At 30.3% G+C, this 16,960-nt stretch overlaps 3 protein-coding genes across 3 annotated transcripts; 2 read left to right on the top strand and 1 right to left on the bottom strand.

The window, feature by feature from the left end:
• Positions 1 to 463: 463 nt before the first annotated feature.
• Positions 464 to 939, top strand: LOC111035171. Its single transcript, XM_022316692.1, has one exon. It carries the CDS (start codon positions 480 to 482, stop codon positions 915 to 917), a length of 438 nt encoding a protein of 145 aa, XP_022172384.1. The 5' UTR covers positions 464 to 479; the 3' UTR covers positions 918 to 939.
• A 5,747-nt stretch (positions 940 to 6,686) lies between these two features.
• LOC111035146 (protein croquemort-like) lies at positions 6,687 to 10,699 on the top strand. The gene is made up of 9 exons (XM_022316666.1): positions 6,687 to 7,262; positions 7,696 to 7,849; positions 8,082 to 8,242; positions 8,380 to 8,521; positions 8,580 to 8,798; positions 8,888 to 9,102; positions 9,366 to 9,642; positions 9,729 to 9,802; positions 9,866 to 10,699. Exons 1-9 carry the CDS (start codon positions 7,213 to 7,215, stop codon positions 10,095 to 10,097), a joined length of 1,524 nt encoding a protein of 507 aa, XP_022172358.1. The 5' UTR covers positions 6,687 to 7,212; the 3' UTR covers positions 10,098 to 10,699.
• A 1,142-nt stretch (positions 10,700 to 11,841) lies between these two features.
• LOC111035147 (kelch domain-containing protein 3) lies at positions 11,842 to 16,680 on the bottom strand. The gene is made up of 8 exons (XM_022316667.1): positions 16,443 to 16,680; positions 15,847 to 16,310; positions 15,602 to 15,763; positions 13,173 to 13,360; positions 12,886 to 13,099; positions 12,509 to 12,820; positions 12,336 to 12,435; positions 11,842 to 12,219 (listed from the first exon to the last, which is right to left on the bottom strand). Exons 2-8 carry the CDS (start codon positions 15,995 to 15,997, stop codon positions 12,126 to 12,128), a joined length of 1,221 nt encoding a protein of 406 aa, XP_022172359.1. The 5' UTR covers positions 15,998 to 16,310; positions 16,443 to 16,680; the 3' UTR covers positions 11,842 to 12,125.
• Positions 16,681 to 16,960: the final 280 nt, after the last annotated feature.

Genomic DNA, 16,960 nt, shown 5'->3' with positions numbered 1-16,960 from the left:
AGTTTGGAGAAAACACAGCAACAACTTAATTTACCAAAATTAACTCTTTTACAATATTGTAAAACGAGATGGAACTCTAGCTTTTTAATGCTAGAAAGACTGTATATTAATAGAGCACCTATCACAAATGTTCTCGCAGATCGTAATATAACAGCATCTAATATTGCCCAAAAATTAGAAATTACAGAGTCTGAATGGTTAATTATTGAAAAATTATTGGTACTTCTGAAACCATTGCAAGCTCTCACTACTTTATTTTGTGGAGAATTAGAATCTTCTGTTTCAATGGTACGACCTTTAATTCACAAAATTGTAACTTCCCATTATGAACATAGTATCGATGATGACAATATAACGGAACGATTTAAAAACAAAATTTCATATCAACTGACCACGCGTTTTGAATTGACATATTGACATGGAATGAAATTGTTACTGCAAGACACGTCGCTTCTTTTCTAGATCCAAGATATAAAGATATGGATCATGAACCCGTAAGAGCTAGAGAGATAATCCGATCACATGTCTTGCAGCTCATTGAATCAGTTGCCCCAACTACTACAAATCTTAATGATACAGAAGAAAGCGATTTGAAAATGAGTAATGTTTTAGCATTTATTTACAAAGACCATACTAATAGTACAAATGATGCATCTACACAGTTTATGGGATATCTTTCAGAACCTCAACTTCGATTTGATTTAAATCCCTTGGAGTGGTGGAGAACACGAGAAGAAAAATATCCAGCAATAGCAACTATTGCCAAAAAATATTTAGCAATCCCATCTACATCGGCAAGTTCAGAGAGGTGCTTCTCAATGGCAGGTAACATTGTGAATCCAAAAAGAAGTTGCCTTCTTCCTGAAAATGTGGATATGTTGGTATTCTTATACCAAAACAGAAAATTATATTTCTAGAAATTAGAATTATAGACTATAGTTCTTGTTATGTTTAGTTTAAGTATTATTATTATTATTATTATTATTGGTTATATCCACCTGTGAATAAGGTTCATAATTTATATTAAACGTTTAATAAATTACGTTATTAATTATATTATTTAGTCTTCATTATTTCTGCAATTATAAATTTCTTTTATATAAACGTGTATTTCACGTGTAGGATTTATAAATACATGAAATTCACGTGTAGGATTTTTAAATACTCGAAATTCACGTGAATTACGTGAACTACGGATTACACGGTTTTCATCACGAAATTTTTAATTTCACGTGTACACGTGTATCCGTGTACACGGGTAATAAGAGCTCTATTAAAAACTGACTTACTATTGGTAGATGCAGATGATGTAGAAATAAAATTTTGTTGAAATTTAAGCTTTCGGTCTCTATTGTCTCTATGTTTACTGGTATTTATGTGCTGAATAACTTGACCACGTTGGTCCATAGATACTGATTTATCACAAGATTGACAGTATAAAACTTGTCCACCACTTTTAAAAGTTTCATTTGGAAATTCTTCCAAATAAATATTAACCTTTGATCTTTTTGTGGGAGCGACTTTTGGCATATTTAAATAGTTAACAATACTATAATATACAAACTACACAAACGGATACAATACGAAAATAACGTGATCGAATAACGCTCATACGAATACTAATCAAAAAGCGAACACATATATACAGAAGTAAGAAATTGGTACCTACTACTTAGATAAGATATCGATTATACATACAATAGATGTCAAAGAATCGTTTTTAGGATTTTATAAATTGACAAAACATGGTGCTGAAGACCATGTCAATTTAATTTATGATGTACTAAATAAATGTAATTTAGACATAAAAAAATGTCGAGGTCAAGGCTACGACTGTGCTGCAGTTATGAGCGGTGTATTCTCTGGTGTTCAGAAACGCATATCCGATATAGTTCCTAATGCTTCATATGTCCATTGCACTGCTCATAACTTGAATTTAGTAATTTCAGATGTTGCAAAAAGCTCATTAAAATTGTCAAATTTTTTTGATGTTGTCCAAACAATATTTTTGTTTTTTAGTAAGAGTGATCCAAGGTGGGCTTCTTTGGCATTTGGTAACAAAATTGCTTCAAATATAAGAAATAAAGTTTTAAAAAAAGTTTGTAACACCCGTTGGGAAGCAAGGCATACTGCTGTTTATGCACTTAAAGTGAATTATATACAAGTTTTAAAATCTTTAACTAATATAATTTTAACTAGTAATAAAAATGATGAAAAAAATACTGCAGTATCACTAAAGAAAAAAATGGAATCTTTTGAATTTGTAATTTTAATGACAATATGGGAAAAAGTTTTGAAACCATTGTCTGTAGTTTCTAAAATTTTACAGAGTTCACAAACTAGCTTACATCAAGCTGTATAATATTTACAAGTATGTATTGAAGCAATTCAAAAAATGAGGAATGGTTATGAAGAACTAGTTTCTTCAGCAACAGAATTATGTTCAAAATGGGGAATATCTATAATAACACAAGAAAATAAACGCAAGAAATTTGCAAAGAGGCAGTATGATAGTATTGATAATGATAAACGATTATCACGGATATAGATACTATAGTATCTATATCCGGGACGATTATACACAATTGAAAAAAACTTTCGCGTTTTTTTGCCCCTTACTGATACGCTATATTTCAATTACAAGAGCGTTTCAAAGGACTTGAAACAGTTTCAAGAAATTTTGACTTTTTACAACCACTGAATTTAATTAAGTACAGTGAAGAGGATATAATTAAGTCATGTTATGATTTCATTTCATTTTATAATACTGATGTTTCGTCTGATTTGACCAGGCAAGTTTTATCATTAAGAGATTTTCTAGGAAAAACTGAAATGAAAACAATAAAAGAATTGTCTTTATATATTATAGAATATGATATTTCATCACTTTTTAGTGAAATACTTACTGCCTGCATAATTTTTTTGTCTCTATAGAGATATACCTGTAACTGTTGCATCGGCAGAACGCTCTTTTTCGAAACTTAAGTTGATTAAGAATTATTTACGAAATTCAATTTCTCAGGAACGGCTAACAAATATAAGCATTTTAAACATTGAAAAAGCACGAACAGATGAATTGAATATTGATCACATAATCGATACTTTTGCAAATCAAAAAGCAAGGAAAAAAAACTTTTTAAAGTAAATATAGTATTAAAAATTACCCATATTTAATGAAATAAATTTTATTGTTATTTTTTTTATTATTTATTATTTTATAAATTATATATTATGTGTTAATATATGTGTTTTCATGAAGTGGTTCTTACTATCTTATTATTTTATCAAAAAACTAGTTGCTTGTGACACTCACTGTCGTGAAACTCGGGGGCTTGTGAGACTCGGCGATGCAGACGTCAATGTCGTTGAAATTACTTATAGAAGTCACTCCTGTTGACGTCATGGGTAGTTAAAAAACAAAAATGTATTCGAGCGCGGGAATGTTTGAAATTCCAGTTGGCAGTTTCAGTGTCAAGAAATCTCACTTCACCTACGAAAATCGGCAATTGAATAACACGGTTCCCCGTCCTTTGCTTTTTCGTATGTAAAAAAAATGTAAATTCGAAAACTGAGTTGGAATATCTAGCAAGTCCGTCACCTCAAGCAGTGCCGGATTTACCTCTTCAGCCGCCCTAGGCTATTAGGAAAATGCCGCCTCAAAATCATACAACCATTTTTTTAAAACCAATATGAGATTCATATAAGTGTTATTTTAGTGCACAATTAAAAACTTATTAAATCAAGTACTCAAGAAACGGGAGATTTAATTTTAAAATACAAATACAAAAGTCAAGATATACAGTGATTACTTTAAAAAAACTTTCTTCGTGCTCTTTCTTCAGTATCTTGGTATATTAATTTGTTTGCTCACACGTGTATTTTAATAGGTGAGCGAAACACTAAAACGACACCAACAGTGTAAAAAAATTAGCGACACTAACGACGGGTTAATTTAAGCCAAGTTTACTAAAATTGACAAAATAATTTTGTGATAACATTAATAAGTATGAAATGTTATATTATGAATAGTGAATACTAATTCAGAATAATAATACACACTAATCTATGTGTTAAATTGTCTAATATAATATATTTATAATAATAATTAAAAATGTATATATAAATTATTAAATTAATAGTCCAATAATTAAAATTGGTACTTACGTAATAATCGTTAGCTCATTGCAGGTGTTCGTGTAAAAACAAAATGACATAAATAGTTTGAGCATCAAGTATCGTGCCGCATCCGTATACAATGTATACATGCAATAATCGTTATCGTAAGTTGACGACGACAAACAAAAATTGAAAAACAAAATAATTCCCAGAATATTAATAACGTTCGATTCCAATAAAATACTAAAAATAATAGGTTTGATTAGAGACGTCGGATCTATATGTCCCAACGGTCGACGTGGCCAGGAAAGCGCTAATAAAAGAGAAAAATAATTTTTTGTCTGTTTATAGAGATGAAAAAAAAGAAAAAATTTGCCGCCCTAGGCTACAGCCTCAAGTGAAAATCGTTTTACATTCAAGTTAGCCAGCTAGGTAAGCAATCCGACTTTGTCGGATCGCAGACCCTCCGTTCAGCGTCTATGAGTGAAACTCAACTAAATTGGTTGTATTTACCTACATTATACACACATAATGTATAGAAAATGAACGTTCACATGAGGCAGATGATATTGGTATAGCAAGTGCAGTTTGCAAAAGTTTATAAAAATTTGGAAAAATATTGTTGTCTACAACTGGTATGATGTCATCTATTTCATAATTTTCTTTATTGATCACATAAGAAAAATAAAAGAAAGAAATGTGATTGCAGTACATGGGCAAACAACAAACCACGGTTTTCAGAAAAATACTGAAATAAATAAATATTATGTGTGTGTGTTCTAAACAAGTATAATACAATTATGTTATCGGGTTATCGTCATCGGACGACGCGACAATATGCACGACACGACGTATAAACTATAAAGATCCCCACACACTGCAGCGGTGGCGGTGAAATTCTTTTGTCTTGGCGGTGCCGCCGCGGTGGCGGTGAATTGTGTCCGGACTCATTTTACCGCCACCGCCACCGCGGCAGTGTGTGTGGGCCGTGGGGACCTTAACTAATACGGCGTTTCCGCGTTGGTCTATAAATAAATGTGTTTATGATAAAAATAAATAGGTATATGTATGTAACTATGTAAGTACAATAGTATTGTCAATAAACATTACACTACTAATATTATACTATGAAGCTTTGACGAATTTTAGGGAAAATTATAACATTTAAAACTATAATTTCGGATAAAATGTAAAAAATGAAAGTAAACACCACGGGGATTGAGGGGGCTACATCAATTTCTGTGGGGGCTGTAGCCCCCACAGCCCCCATGCATACTACGCCCATGTAAAGTACATATGGATATGGTACAGTTATTTTATTAGGCTTATGACAATATTAAGTTATGAAGTTTTGTGGCGTAATAATGTGAATATCATTACCACCGGAAGCCGGAATTTTTTAAAAAAAATTATTGATTTGCATTTAGGTATAGCATTTGGGCTGCAAAATTAATACGTCAATATGCAAGTGACAATATTATGGCATTGAAGAGTCATCCAGCTATCAGCGAGATGGTAATGCCCGGGAACCCCGGGTTTGATGAGGCGTAACATAGACTTTATAGACACTAACTGTTGGAAATTGGAAAACAATGTATTTGGATTTTAAAATTTTAGTAAATAAAATATTTTGAGATTAATAATATACTTATTTTTACATAATACAATTATTTTGATATCATTGATTTCTTTAAATTAATTTTGAAATTTATGATACATGAACAGTGGTATTTTGAATTTGAAATAAACACGTTTTATGTAGATAGTTATAACTTATAACACTTATAACGTAAAAGTACCTATGCAAATTTTAATTTTATTTTCCTTAACTATACTTAGATATTGGGTATTTTTAATTTTTTTACTACTAGGACCTCCCAGCCTAGGGACATAAAAAAAAATTTGCCCCGACCCGAGGACATTCGGAAGTCCAAATCCAACCATGTAGGTATGACGTATACTTATGTGACATACATATAATAATTATTATTGAATATTGATGTCGCATAATAATGAAATATTCATTGCCATAATACAATATTATTAAAAATGTTAAACCGGTTACAGCGTGACACACATTTATAATTTGTGATTATTATATCGACGTCAACACAATGGTCCACGGACTAAGATATAATACTGTAGTACCTAGCCAGTAGCCACTGTATAATCACTATAGAGTGTTCTATGAGTCACTACTAAGCACATAATAGATTAAATTTAATCTATTTTGTGTTTATAGTATTTAGTACCTACAACTCAATTGTAGGGACTACTGGACTAGCTATATTTTAAATTTAATATTTTATATAAATTCCATTTGACCAATGGCCGGTTCTGACATAAAGTTTCGTATTTTATTGTTTTTATTCAACCATGATAATATTATTATCTAAGACCGCGCCATCATATGGGATTTGTCATGGTGCTATCACAAAATATAGGAAATTTCAAATTATATTCTATGGTGCTATTATATATCTATAACAAATTAACAAACCCACAGATATATTCTGTGAATAAACCTTGAATTTAAAAAAAATAACATGTAAATATTATTGTATCATACTATCACTCGGCATTCCATAGATAACAGCGTTACGATGTACTGTGTACAACAACACCGTAAAAACTATATTAATTGTTACTCCTACATTTATGTAATATACAAATTATTAATATATTATACTCGGACAGAGTGCGATGGGAATAATTTTTAGTCATTCGTCAATCGTCATTACTCGTTAAGGCTTAGGATTAAAATTATTTATTACATACCGTTCTTAAATTTTAAATACTTGAAAAACACCGATTGTGCAATCGATATTGACCCTGTGAGACGATAACGTTTACGGTTTTCATTGTGATTACTTATTTGTTCGATTAGACTTTAAACCGAATGACCAGTTTTAGTCGACAGTTCGACACTCGACAGTGCAATAATACGAACTCGCCGCTGTTGTCGTTCTACTCTTCGTCTTGAAACGTTGTTGTTTGTTTATTGTACAATTTGCACTGTTTGCGATGAGATTTAGAGAAAATATACTTCATCAGATATAAATTATTATATATTGCAATATTAGCATTTGTCAGCTAATGGTGAAACTCTATCATCTGACAATGAGTCACGACATAGAGGAAACAGAGTAAGTAAATAATATCACAATGTAACAATTGTTGGGAGTTAACCCTGAGTTAATTGTAAACATTTTTAAACATCTTCTATCCACCTAATGCTCTTTAACAACTTCTATTGAGAAGTGTACAACTCTGATCAATATTAATTATTGGTATCTTTTATTATTAGATATTAGGTAATTAAGTCACCAAGATTTGTTATAATGTAAATTTTGCTATAGTAAATAATCAGTTAAACCTAACACCGATAATTTGCTTTTCAAATTATTTTTGTCAATATTGTTTACATTTTACATAATTTAGTGTAGAAATAGTACAATTTCTAACATAAATACATTGTTTGGGTACCCCCCTGTTTTAATTTGTTATACCTATATAAATCTTAGATACTCACTATTATGTTTTAATTTTATTGTTTAACAATTTTGATTTTGTTTTCAGGAGGTTGATCACAGCCAAAAATGAGCATAAAGACTCAAAATGTTGTGGTTTCTGGTGTCAACTTACACTGTCATTGCTTGGCATTATATTTCTTTTCACAGGAATTATCATGGCTGATTTGTGGCCACAGATATTTAACAACATAATGAAAAATGTAATGCCTTATTGTATTTAATAGTTTGAATGACCTCGTAGGTTTAGTACAAACGCTAGCTATTTTTCTATTTATAATTACTAATTATTACTTGCTGTGGGGTATCTACTACCGTCTACCACTTTTTAGTTTGCTAAAATTTCAATTTTCCCATTAAAAAACGTCTTATAATAAATCATACAATAAATGCAAAATATTAAAAACTTAGTTCATAAATGTTTTGTGTTTTCAGAAACTCGAATTAGAAAATAATACATTAACATATAAGTATTGGAAACAAATTCCAGCTCCATTGCACATGAGCGTATACTTATTTAACTGGACAAACCCAGAAGCTACACTACAAACCGGAGATTTACCAATATTGCAACAACTAGGACCATACGTCTTCAAGTATAGAATTTAAATATTATACTTAATTTAATTCACCTTTAAATTAGGTTCAAAACTTGATTGGAAGAATAAATTTAAAACTGTTCTGTACTATATTAACTCTACAAACGATAAAAATAAAATATGTTTAATTTCAGAGAAAACCGTACTAAAGTGAATGTGACATTCAACAATAATGAAACAATAACATACATGCAGTTGAAAAGTTGGGAGTTTGATCAATCTCTTTCAAACGGCTCATTGTCTGACCATGTTACCACAATAAATATTGTGGTTAATGTAAGTTCTGTAGGAAAAATATTGAATATTTGAATTGTTTCAAATAAAACTTTTGTAGATTTTGGGTGACAAACTACAAGCCTTGAATAAACATTGGATATTTGTTCTTACAAACTACTATTTGAAACTGTCAAACATTAACAATCCATATGTAACAAGGACAGCTGGTGAACTAATTTTTAATGGTTACGAAGATCCACTTTTGGACATTGCAATCAAACTAAAAGCTTTTATTCCCATCGACATACCGTTAAAAAAAGTGGGATGGTTGTATGGTGTAATATATATATTTTTTTTTTATCTACTAACACTATATTGTTGATTTACCATATATATATATTAATTAATTACTGTACAAATTTACAGATGAATATGTCTACTTCTTCAGATGGCTTAATCAATATGTATACTGGAAAAAATAATATAGAAAATGTTGGACTAGTGCATTCGGTCAATTACAAAACCAAGTTGAATGTGTTTAAGAAAGATTGTAGTTATTCAAATGCTTCTGCAGGCGATCTATGGCCTGAACACACAGCAATACAACCTAACATGTCAATTTATATACCCGGTTTTTGCAGGTAAATCAATGTATGAACTTATAAATTCTAAGATCATTTATTTATCCCAATATACAATTAAATGTAAATTAAAAAAATACCCATAATGAAAGAAAATCTGTTCTAACCAAAACATTTATAGAATCTCAATTTAATGGTCTTTAGATCAAACTTTTTAGAATATGTCGCCTAAAATATTGAAATTAAATTACCTTAATTTTCAAATATTAATTAAATTAAATGAAATTAAAAGTAATTATTTACTAGATTTTAATAATTTATAGTGCAATTACTATGCTAAGCAACAACCATACATTTATCAATGGCATAAAAGGAGTTGAATTTGTTGCTGGATCTGATAATTTTAACAATACTTGTTATTGTCCAACATCTGGATGTCCGTTACCTGGTATACGGCCATTAAGTTTATGTGGAGACAATGCACTTCCTGTATTCATATCGTTTCCACATTTCTATTTAGCTGATGAATCATACAAACAATCAGTAATTGGTATGAATCCCAACCGGACTTTGCATGAATTCAAAATAATTTTGGAAAACGTAAGTACCTAAACAATTTTATTTTTACAATTAAATATTATTATAAAATTGTAATTATTAAATTAACCTTATATTAATTGCTGTAGGATTATTCAATACCGCTCAGAGTAGATGCTAGAATTCAATTTAATGTCAAAGTGAAACCAATCAAGGGATTAAAGTAATTATTTTTAATTTTTAATTTTTAATGCAGCCCATGTTTATTCTAATTTTAATTTTTCAGAATTTTAAAAAACATGCCAGAAATCTATTTACCTGTGTTTTGGTTTTCTGAAAGTTTTGAAATTCCACGCAATATGTCTGACCAATTGTTGATTGTTACAAACGTATTACCAATGTTTGTTCCTTACGTATGGCTTATATTGGCATTAGCCGGATGTATAATGTTAGTCTTTAGCACTTACTTATGGGTGAGCAGAAAAAATGAATCCTTCACCATCTTGGACCCCTTGTGATAAAGACACAAATATTTGTTTTGTGACGATCTCAATATTCCTAAAAAAATATATATCAAACTAAAAACATCACTTAGCGGAGATATATTACCATTTTTAACATGCAATATTAAATAATTTTAAATTTTACCTTATCTTAAATAATTAATAAGTTAATAACGTGACATAATTGAATATTGATTGTTTTCGTACACTTAACTTCACATTTTTAATCGCATTTTTAATTACAATATTTACCTATTATCTTATATATTATTTACTTACTTTAAAGAAATTCTATGTACTTTTTATTGATGTTATTATTAATTTAAATATTTTTCTTCATTGTCTAAATATTGTTAACATATTTTGAAATTTCTGTTAAGTTAAATGAGAAATATGCAATATGTAAAATTTGCATATTATAAGTGTACAAAACATTTATTATAAAACAGAACAATTTACACTTTAATCCATTTAATGGATAAGTGTAAAAAAAAATTGACAATGTGTATAATGTCATATTTTTTAACATTATATTTTTCAAAATGACTGCCAATCCTTAGGATTAGTGTACAATTATTAATATTTGTTATGCCATATTAAAATTATTTTTGATTAAATGTGTTTTTATTTTGGTTTGTGTCTCGTGTAAACAAGATGTAATAAATTCGCCAGGTTGTAAAGGGTTCTCAATAATAATCAATGAAGTACTTGATACGGCCCCAGCGCCTCATCACTCTCTCTCAATCGTACACACTGCCACTCTGGCCTAAAGAGGGAATATCGGGATTTAATGAATAATTCGCTGAGGCCCAGTGTTACGCGTCCGGCAGTCTCGCGCGTGGGTCGTGGGTTCAAATCTCGTACCGTGCAATTTTTTCATTAATTTCTCGATATCTCTCCCAAGACCGGCCACATCATCTGTGGTCGCGTCATACTGTTTAACACGTTGACTGTGTATGTATTATGAAATTTTCAACCAGTGTGTATGATAAAAGTAAAAAACAATAGTAGTCTAGAAATAACATATAAAAGCTTCTCCAATAACCTACTTGGTCATAAGTCCAAAGGACGTACGTATACATGGTTTAAAATGTGCGTTTAATCCATGCTAAACAATAATAAAATAACAATCAGCCAAGCGTAAGAGATAATAAACTGTTTACCCTAAATATATATTGAATGCCAATTTTGCACCGTAAGCAGTCAACGTATTCAATAAAAGAACATTCAACGTTAAATACAATTAGTCCTAAGGTACTAACATAAGAGTAGTTTATAAACATCCAATATTTTCTGTTAATATGGAAATATGTAAACCCTTGGAGGTTTAACGAAGGATAAATTCATCATCTTCTAAGCGTCCCCTGCAGAGGGATGGTGGATATTTCAGCAAATCCATTTAAATTTTAGAGTTAATACTATTCCTGGAACCAGTCATGTGAGAATGCCAAGAATGGTGTATTCTCTTACCGGACAGATTATAGATTTAGTAGTTGCCAACTATCCAGATATGACCAAAATATATGTGCATTGCGAATCCATCTGTTGGCTATTTTTGAGAAAAAGAAAATTAGGATTGGAATTCGGACAGATTTTTTGTCATAACTAAAAACAAAATATTGATAACATTGTCAAAAAGTATTCACTATCTGGACACATACTTAACTCAAAAAAATAATATACTCAGCCAACTACGGAACACTATAAATAAATATTTTTGAAAAAGAGAAATAATTGTCTAATTGATTTAAACCAAAAATAAAAACAATTATATTATATTAGTATCTATACCTTAATAACTATAACAAATAACAATATAAATTAAAAAAGACATGGTCAAATAAATAAGTATTTTGTTAGATGAACAACTTAATACTCTTTCATAAATAAGGTATGTCTCATAAATCATTAGGTTCATTTTTTGATTTAACAATGATTTAATATAATTAAAGGTGTATTTTTATACCAATTTTTAAAATATACTGTGTTGTAATGAGTGCAGTACGTTTTTCATTTTTGTTTTGGTTCACTATTAATCAGTTACTATGAAAGAACAGGAAAATTTTCGTCATATGACTGCATCGTGTTGACTCCGGTATACATTATTTCAAAAGGATCAAAGGCAGCCAGATCATGTCTGAAAAGTTTTTAGAAAGTTTAATTACACATGGAAATTCAACCCAAATTAGACAACTTGATTGATAACTAAGGTTTAATAAATAACAGAAACCTAATTATGATGAATTTATTTACTTTAATGATAGTGGAATGCGTAGGTCGTTTATATTATCAATTTTTATTTCTTCCATATTCTCCCACACATTTACCATACACATATCTTTTAGACTGGGCTCTGCGAAAAAGAAATAAAATAAAATATATTGTTTTGACAAGTCAGATAATTACTAAAAAATTTGATATTTTACTCAGATCCAGAACATGAAGGTCATCATGATCCTTGAGATTTGAATTTATCATCGATGGATCTGGGTGATTGTACTCCAACTGTCTCGCAGTCACTGCTGGTTTGGGAAAAATCGGACTAGTACCGCCAGATATAAATACCCTGTCATTGATTAATTGACAAATCTGTCTTCTTCTAGCACACGGTGGTGTCCCCTTTGGTAATATTTTCATCCAGGTTGAACTAGCTGGATCATATCGATTTATGTCTTGAAAATGTAAGTCTTTATTCTTATTAAACCCACCAAAGATGTAAAAAAAACCATTATGCACAACTGCAATCAACCGAACAAAAGTATTATTAACATTATTGAATTTTAATTAAATAGTTTTGACATACATGCGGAATGGCTGCGTCGTGCTATGGGTTTAATACCATTAACTTTTGGACGAACCCACTTTTTTCTAGAGGTATCTAAATAATAAATATCGGAACAATATTTATCTTTATCAGTTTGTCTTGGTGCTTCCCAATCACTACGACCACCAAATATATACATTTTATTATCAATAGCAGTTGCAGTATGAAAATCTCTATACGACGGGGGACATCCCTGTAAAAATAAAAACACAGTATTGCTAACAGCGTGCTTGACAACAAGATACAATTTTATAATCAAATATTACCTTTGTTTTGACTATACTCCATACCATGGAATGAAAGTTTAACATATACAAATCCGAAGCAAACAGACCTGAGTGTTCTTCAAATCCACCAAATATGTACATGCAGTTTTTAATGACGCATGCGGAATGACCATCTCTTGGTTCTGGTATATATCCATATACACTTGGTGTTGTCCATTTTAGAGTATCTAAATCAAAAAACTATTTTATTGCACAAGAATTATTACAAACATTTATGGGGAAAAAAAATTTCAAAACCAAGAATCAGACAGGCTAACATTAATTACAGATAAAATGTTTCTTTAAAGCTCTAATTTGGTTTTTTATATTATTATTAGAGAAAAACATCAGTTGGAAACATACAAATAATACAATTATAAATACCGATACACTATTTAGTTCTAAGACATTATATTTTCAGCAACTTATAGACGTATTAAATGTATAATATTAATTAAATAAATTATAAATTTCAATAAAAAATAATATTTTTTTATTATTTAAATAACTAATTTAAACACAAACATAAAAAAGGTACCTTATTTGTCTATAACTATTTAATATGCCAAAACAGTTATTTAAAAAAAAACATAACATCATAGATCAATGGCATTTTCACTCAATGTTAATATTAGCAATTTCTATACACCATCAAATATTTGAAATATTGTGATTTTTTTGAGTTACTTTTAAACATAAGTACAGGAACGCCCCCAGAAAATCAGCTCAGTGGGTGCAAAGTTAAATTTTTGTGATACATACATAGGAAATCACATATTTGCATTACTACACACTGATTTTTTGATTCATTTAAAAAATCCCAGTGGGTGCATTTGCACCCACTGCCCCTCTCTGTGGGCGCCCCTGCATAAGTAAATTTTGAGTTTTGTTTAATTAATTGTCGATAAAAATGTTTTTGCTCAAAAAGCTTGTTTATGTAATTCAACAATAGTCATAAGTTATTAATGGTGGAAATTAAAAAAGTTTAGTGTTTATCTACAATAATTTTTTATAAGCATCTAAAGTTAAAGTTTTGACAAAATTAATCAAAATCACGAAAATTAGCAAATAATTATGTGTTAAAAATGCACACATTTTATCTATTTATATCTAAAGTTTTAAAATGTAATATAAGGTTCTTCTTAAGTTTTTTTACATTTAACAATAAAAAATGAATAGTTCATACCGTAACCAAAAAATATACACGGTTATTTTTTACAGACATAGTTCAAATTTGGACACAATTACATATAAAAACCAAGAATGGCGATTTTGGTTTATTATTTTAGTTATTTGAGATTTTGTTGCAGTTTAAAAACATTATTCATGAGACTTTTAAAGTACATTATTATATTGTACACAGTATAAATTCTCAAACACAATTTTTTTGGCAAAAATTAATTTAATCTACAGTGATAATAATGCCTAACAGTAAAATAAATTACAAATCACAAAATTGACTCAGTAACATTATAGGTTGACAGATCATCTATACTCAAAATCATTTTCGTATACAATGATTCCTACTGAATTCAAATTTAAACCATCCATTAAAGTGACTCTCTAGACACCTAATGTACAGCAGAGTGTTACTCATTTTCCTGCTTTTTAATTTTGAAAGCTTATAGAAACAATTTCTTTGTGAATGAAAATTTGAATTGTATAATTAACTGCTGACTAATTAATAATGAACTAGTCAGCTATCAATCTTGATGTACTTTATCATTTAAATCATGACTTGTACATCAGTTTAACTGTTAAATCATGCATATTTATTTAATGATTTTAATAATTTCAATAATAATACCTTTATAATGCCCTTATAAGCTAAGTGTTAAAATTATGATTTTAAAAGTGCATTGTACAAATATGAATGAAATATTTTAATTAACATAGTAGGTACCCTTAAATTAACCTTTTTGGTTAAATTATAATACTATGCTTCTAGATAATGATAGAAAATTTTTATTAATTTTCCTTATTTGAGAAGTAGATACAAAAATATTTCTTAAGAGGATGACAGGACATGAAACCTATATGGGTCTTTCAAACGGTCAACATAAAAATAGTGTGTTATGAGCATTTTTAAATATTAATACTTAACATAGGTACTCATAACTCGGTTAAAAATCAAAATAACATTAAAAAACTTATGAGTGTACATGGATAGGCAATATTTTTACCTTTGAGTTTGATAATAAATCAATTTATACTAATATATTTATGTTAACAACACAAAATTGGAACTATTGAACTTACAGTTTGGCACTTATTATGGGTTAGTAAGACAAAGGGACAAAACATACAAGTGCAATATTATTTTTAATAAGCATACTTTAATTTAGGTACCTATTACTACCTAATAACTGTGTAAGTATTTGAGTACCAACATTTGATATTTTTTTATTATTAAGATTTAAAACAATTACTTGTGTCAAAACAGTACAGAGTATTGCAAACTTGATTGTCGTTACGTCCACCCCACAGGTAAATATTAGAACCAAGATTAATTGCTGTGTGGCCATACCTCTGGAACGGAACACATTTGCAGTCTTGATTGTTTAGCTCCAATTTCCACCATTTCAGTTTCACTAGAATTACAAAAGTAGCATAATTTACATTAGGTACAATCTAAAGCACATAGTACTAGACCAGACGTCCTACAAAATTTTACCAGTGTCTAGTATATGTATGTCGATCGGCTTGAAGTTATTGTAGTCTATACCGCTGCAGTAACCACCAAAAGTGAAAATGCTCGTGCCAATCGCGACTGCTGCGTGGTTGACACGTCGGGGGCCACCATACATGTGAACTGTCCAGTACATATTCGAGCTAATGGATTCCAAGCTTCTGTCGCCACGTACCTACTCTGATTTTTTTAAAATCTTTTCTGGCAACACAGGTGCCTAGAAATCTGGTCGCAGCTGACGACGAGAGCACGAGAGGTTCTTTGGACGTTATACCTCAGTCTCGGACGTGCGAAAATAGTTAAGAAATAAGAGCACAAGATAAATATTACAGGGACTACGTACACAATATTAGTCCTTTCAGGGTACTAGCGTTCAACTACAGTAGTCGATTGAGGCAAGTACCTGCCATCGATGAGACTTTGAGAGTACGAGACGTGACATAAACGAGCTGAAAAATAAAATTAATAAATTGTAATATTGTAATAAACAAAAAACTAAAAAGGCCAATAATAGATAAAAACCGTAATAAAAGATAATAATAATAATAATAATAATAACAACAACAACAACAACAACGAACTAGTTCGGTTCCGAGGTTTGTTCGCAGTTGGCAGTTCTTTTCTCGCTGGTGGGTCTATTCTACATTCCTAATTCCTATATCCAACGGTTGGCGTCTGTCCCACATACGGTCGTCGACTGGACCGCGGTCCGCAGTACCACAGGCCGGAACCGGAACGGCAAGAACACCGTGGGGCGGCACGTGCGACGGCCGTCGTGAACGGTGAACGGTAATGTTGTCGAAACTCGATATGGAAATTGATAGGTATTCCCAACGAGTGGTGACGACGACGGATGAACGGTAGGGGTAAATTATAATAATAATGCCATGTTCAAGGGTGGGGGGAATGACTTGAGAATCGCAATGGAATAATATTATTATATTAATCATAGATCAATAATATATCATAATATTAGGTTTTGTATATTATTATGTAGTGCTTTGAATTGGTGGGGGGGAGTACATCTTATTTATAGTAGTATGCAATTTTTTAGTGTAGCCAAGAAGTATTTTTAAATACATCTTGAGCCAGTTGAGCG

The sequence above is a fragment of the Myzus persicae genome, unplaced genomic scaffold, assembly GCF_001856785.1.
Source record: "Myzus persicae strain clone G006 unplaced genomic scaffold, MPER_G0061.0, whole genome shotgun sequence".
Taxonomy (NCBI): Eukaryota; Metazoa; Arthropoda; class Insecta; order Hemiptera; family Aphididae; genus Myzus; species Myzus persicae.
The sequence above is the reverse complement of the archived record's forward strand: the minus strand, read 5'-3'. Positions and strand labels throughout refer to the sequence as shown.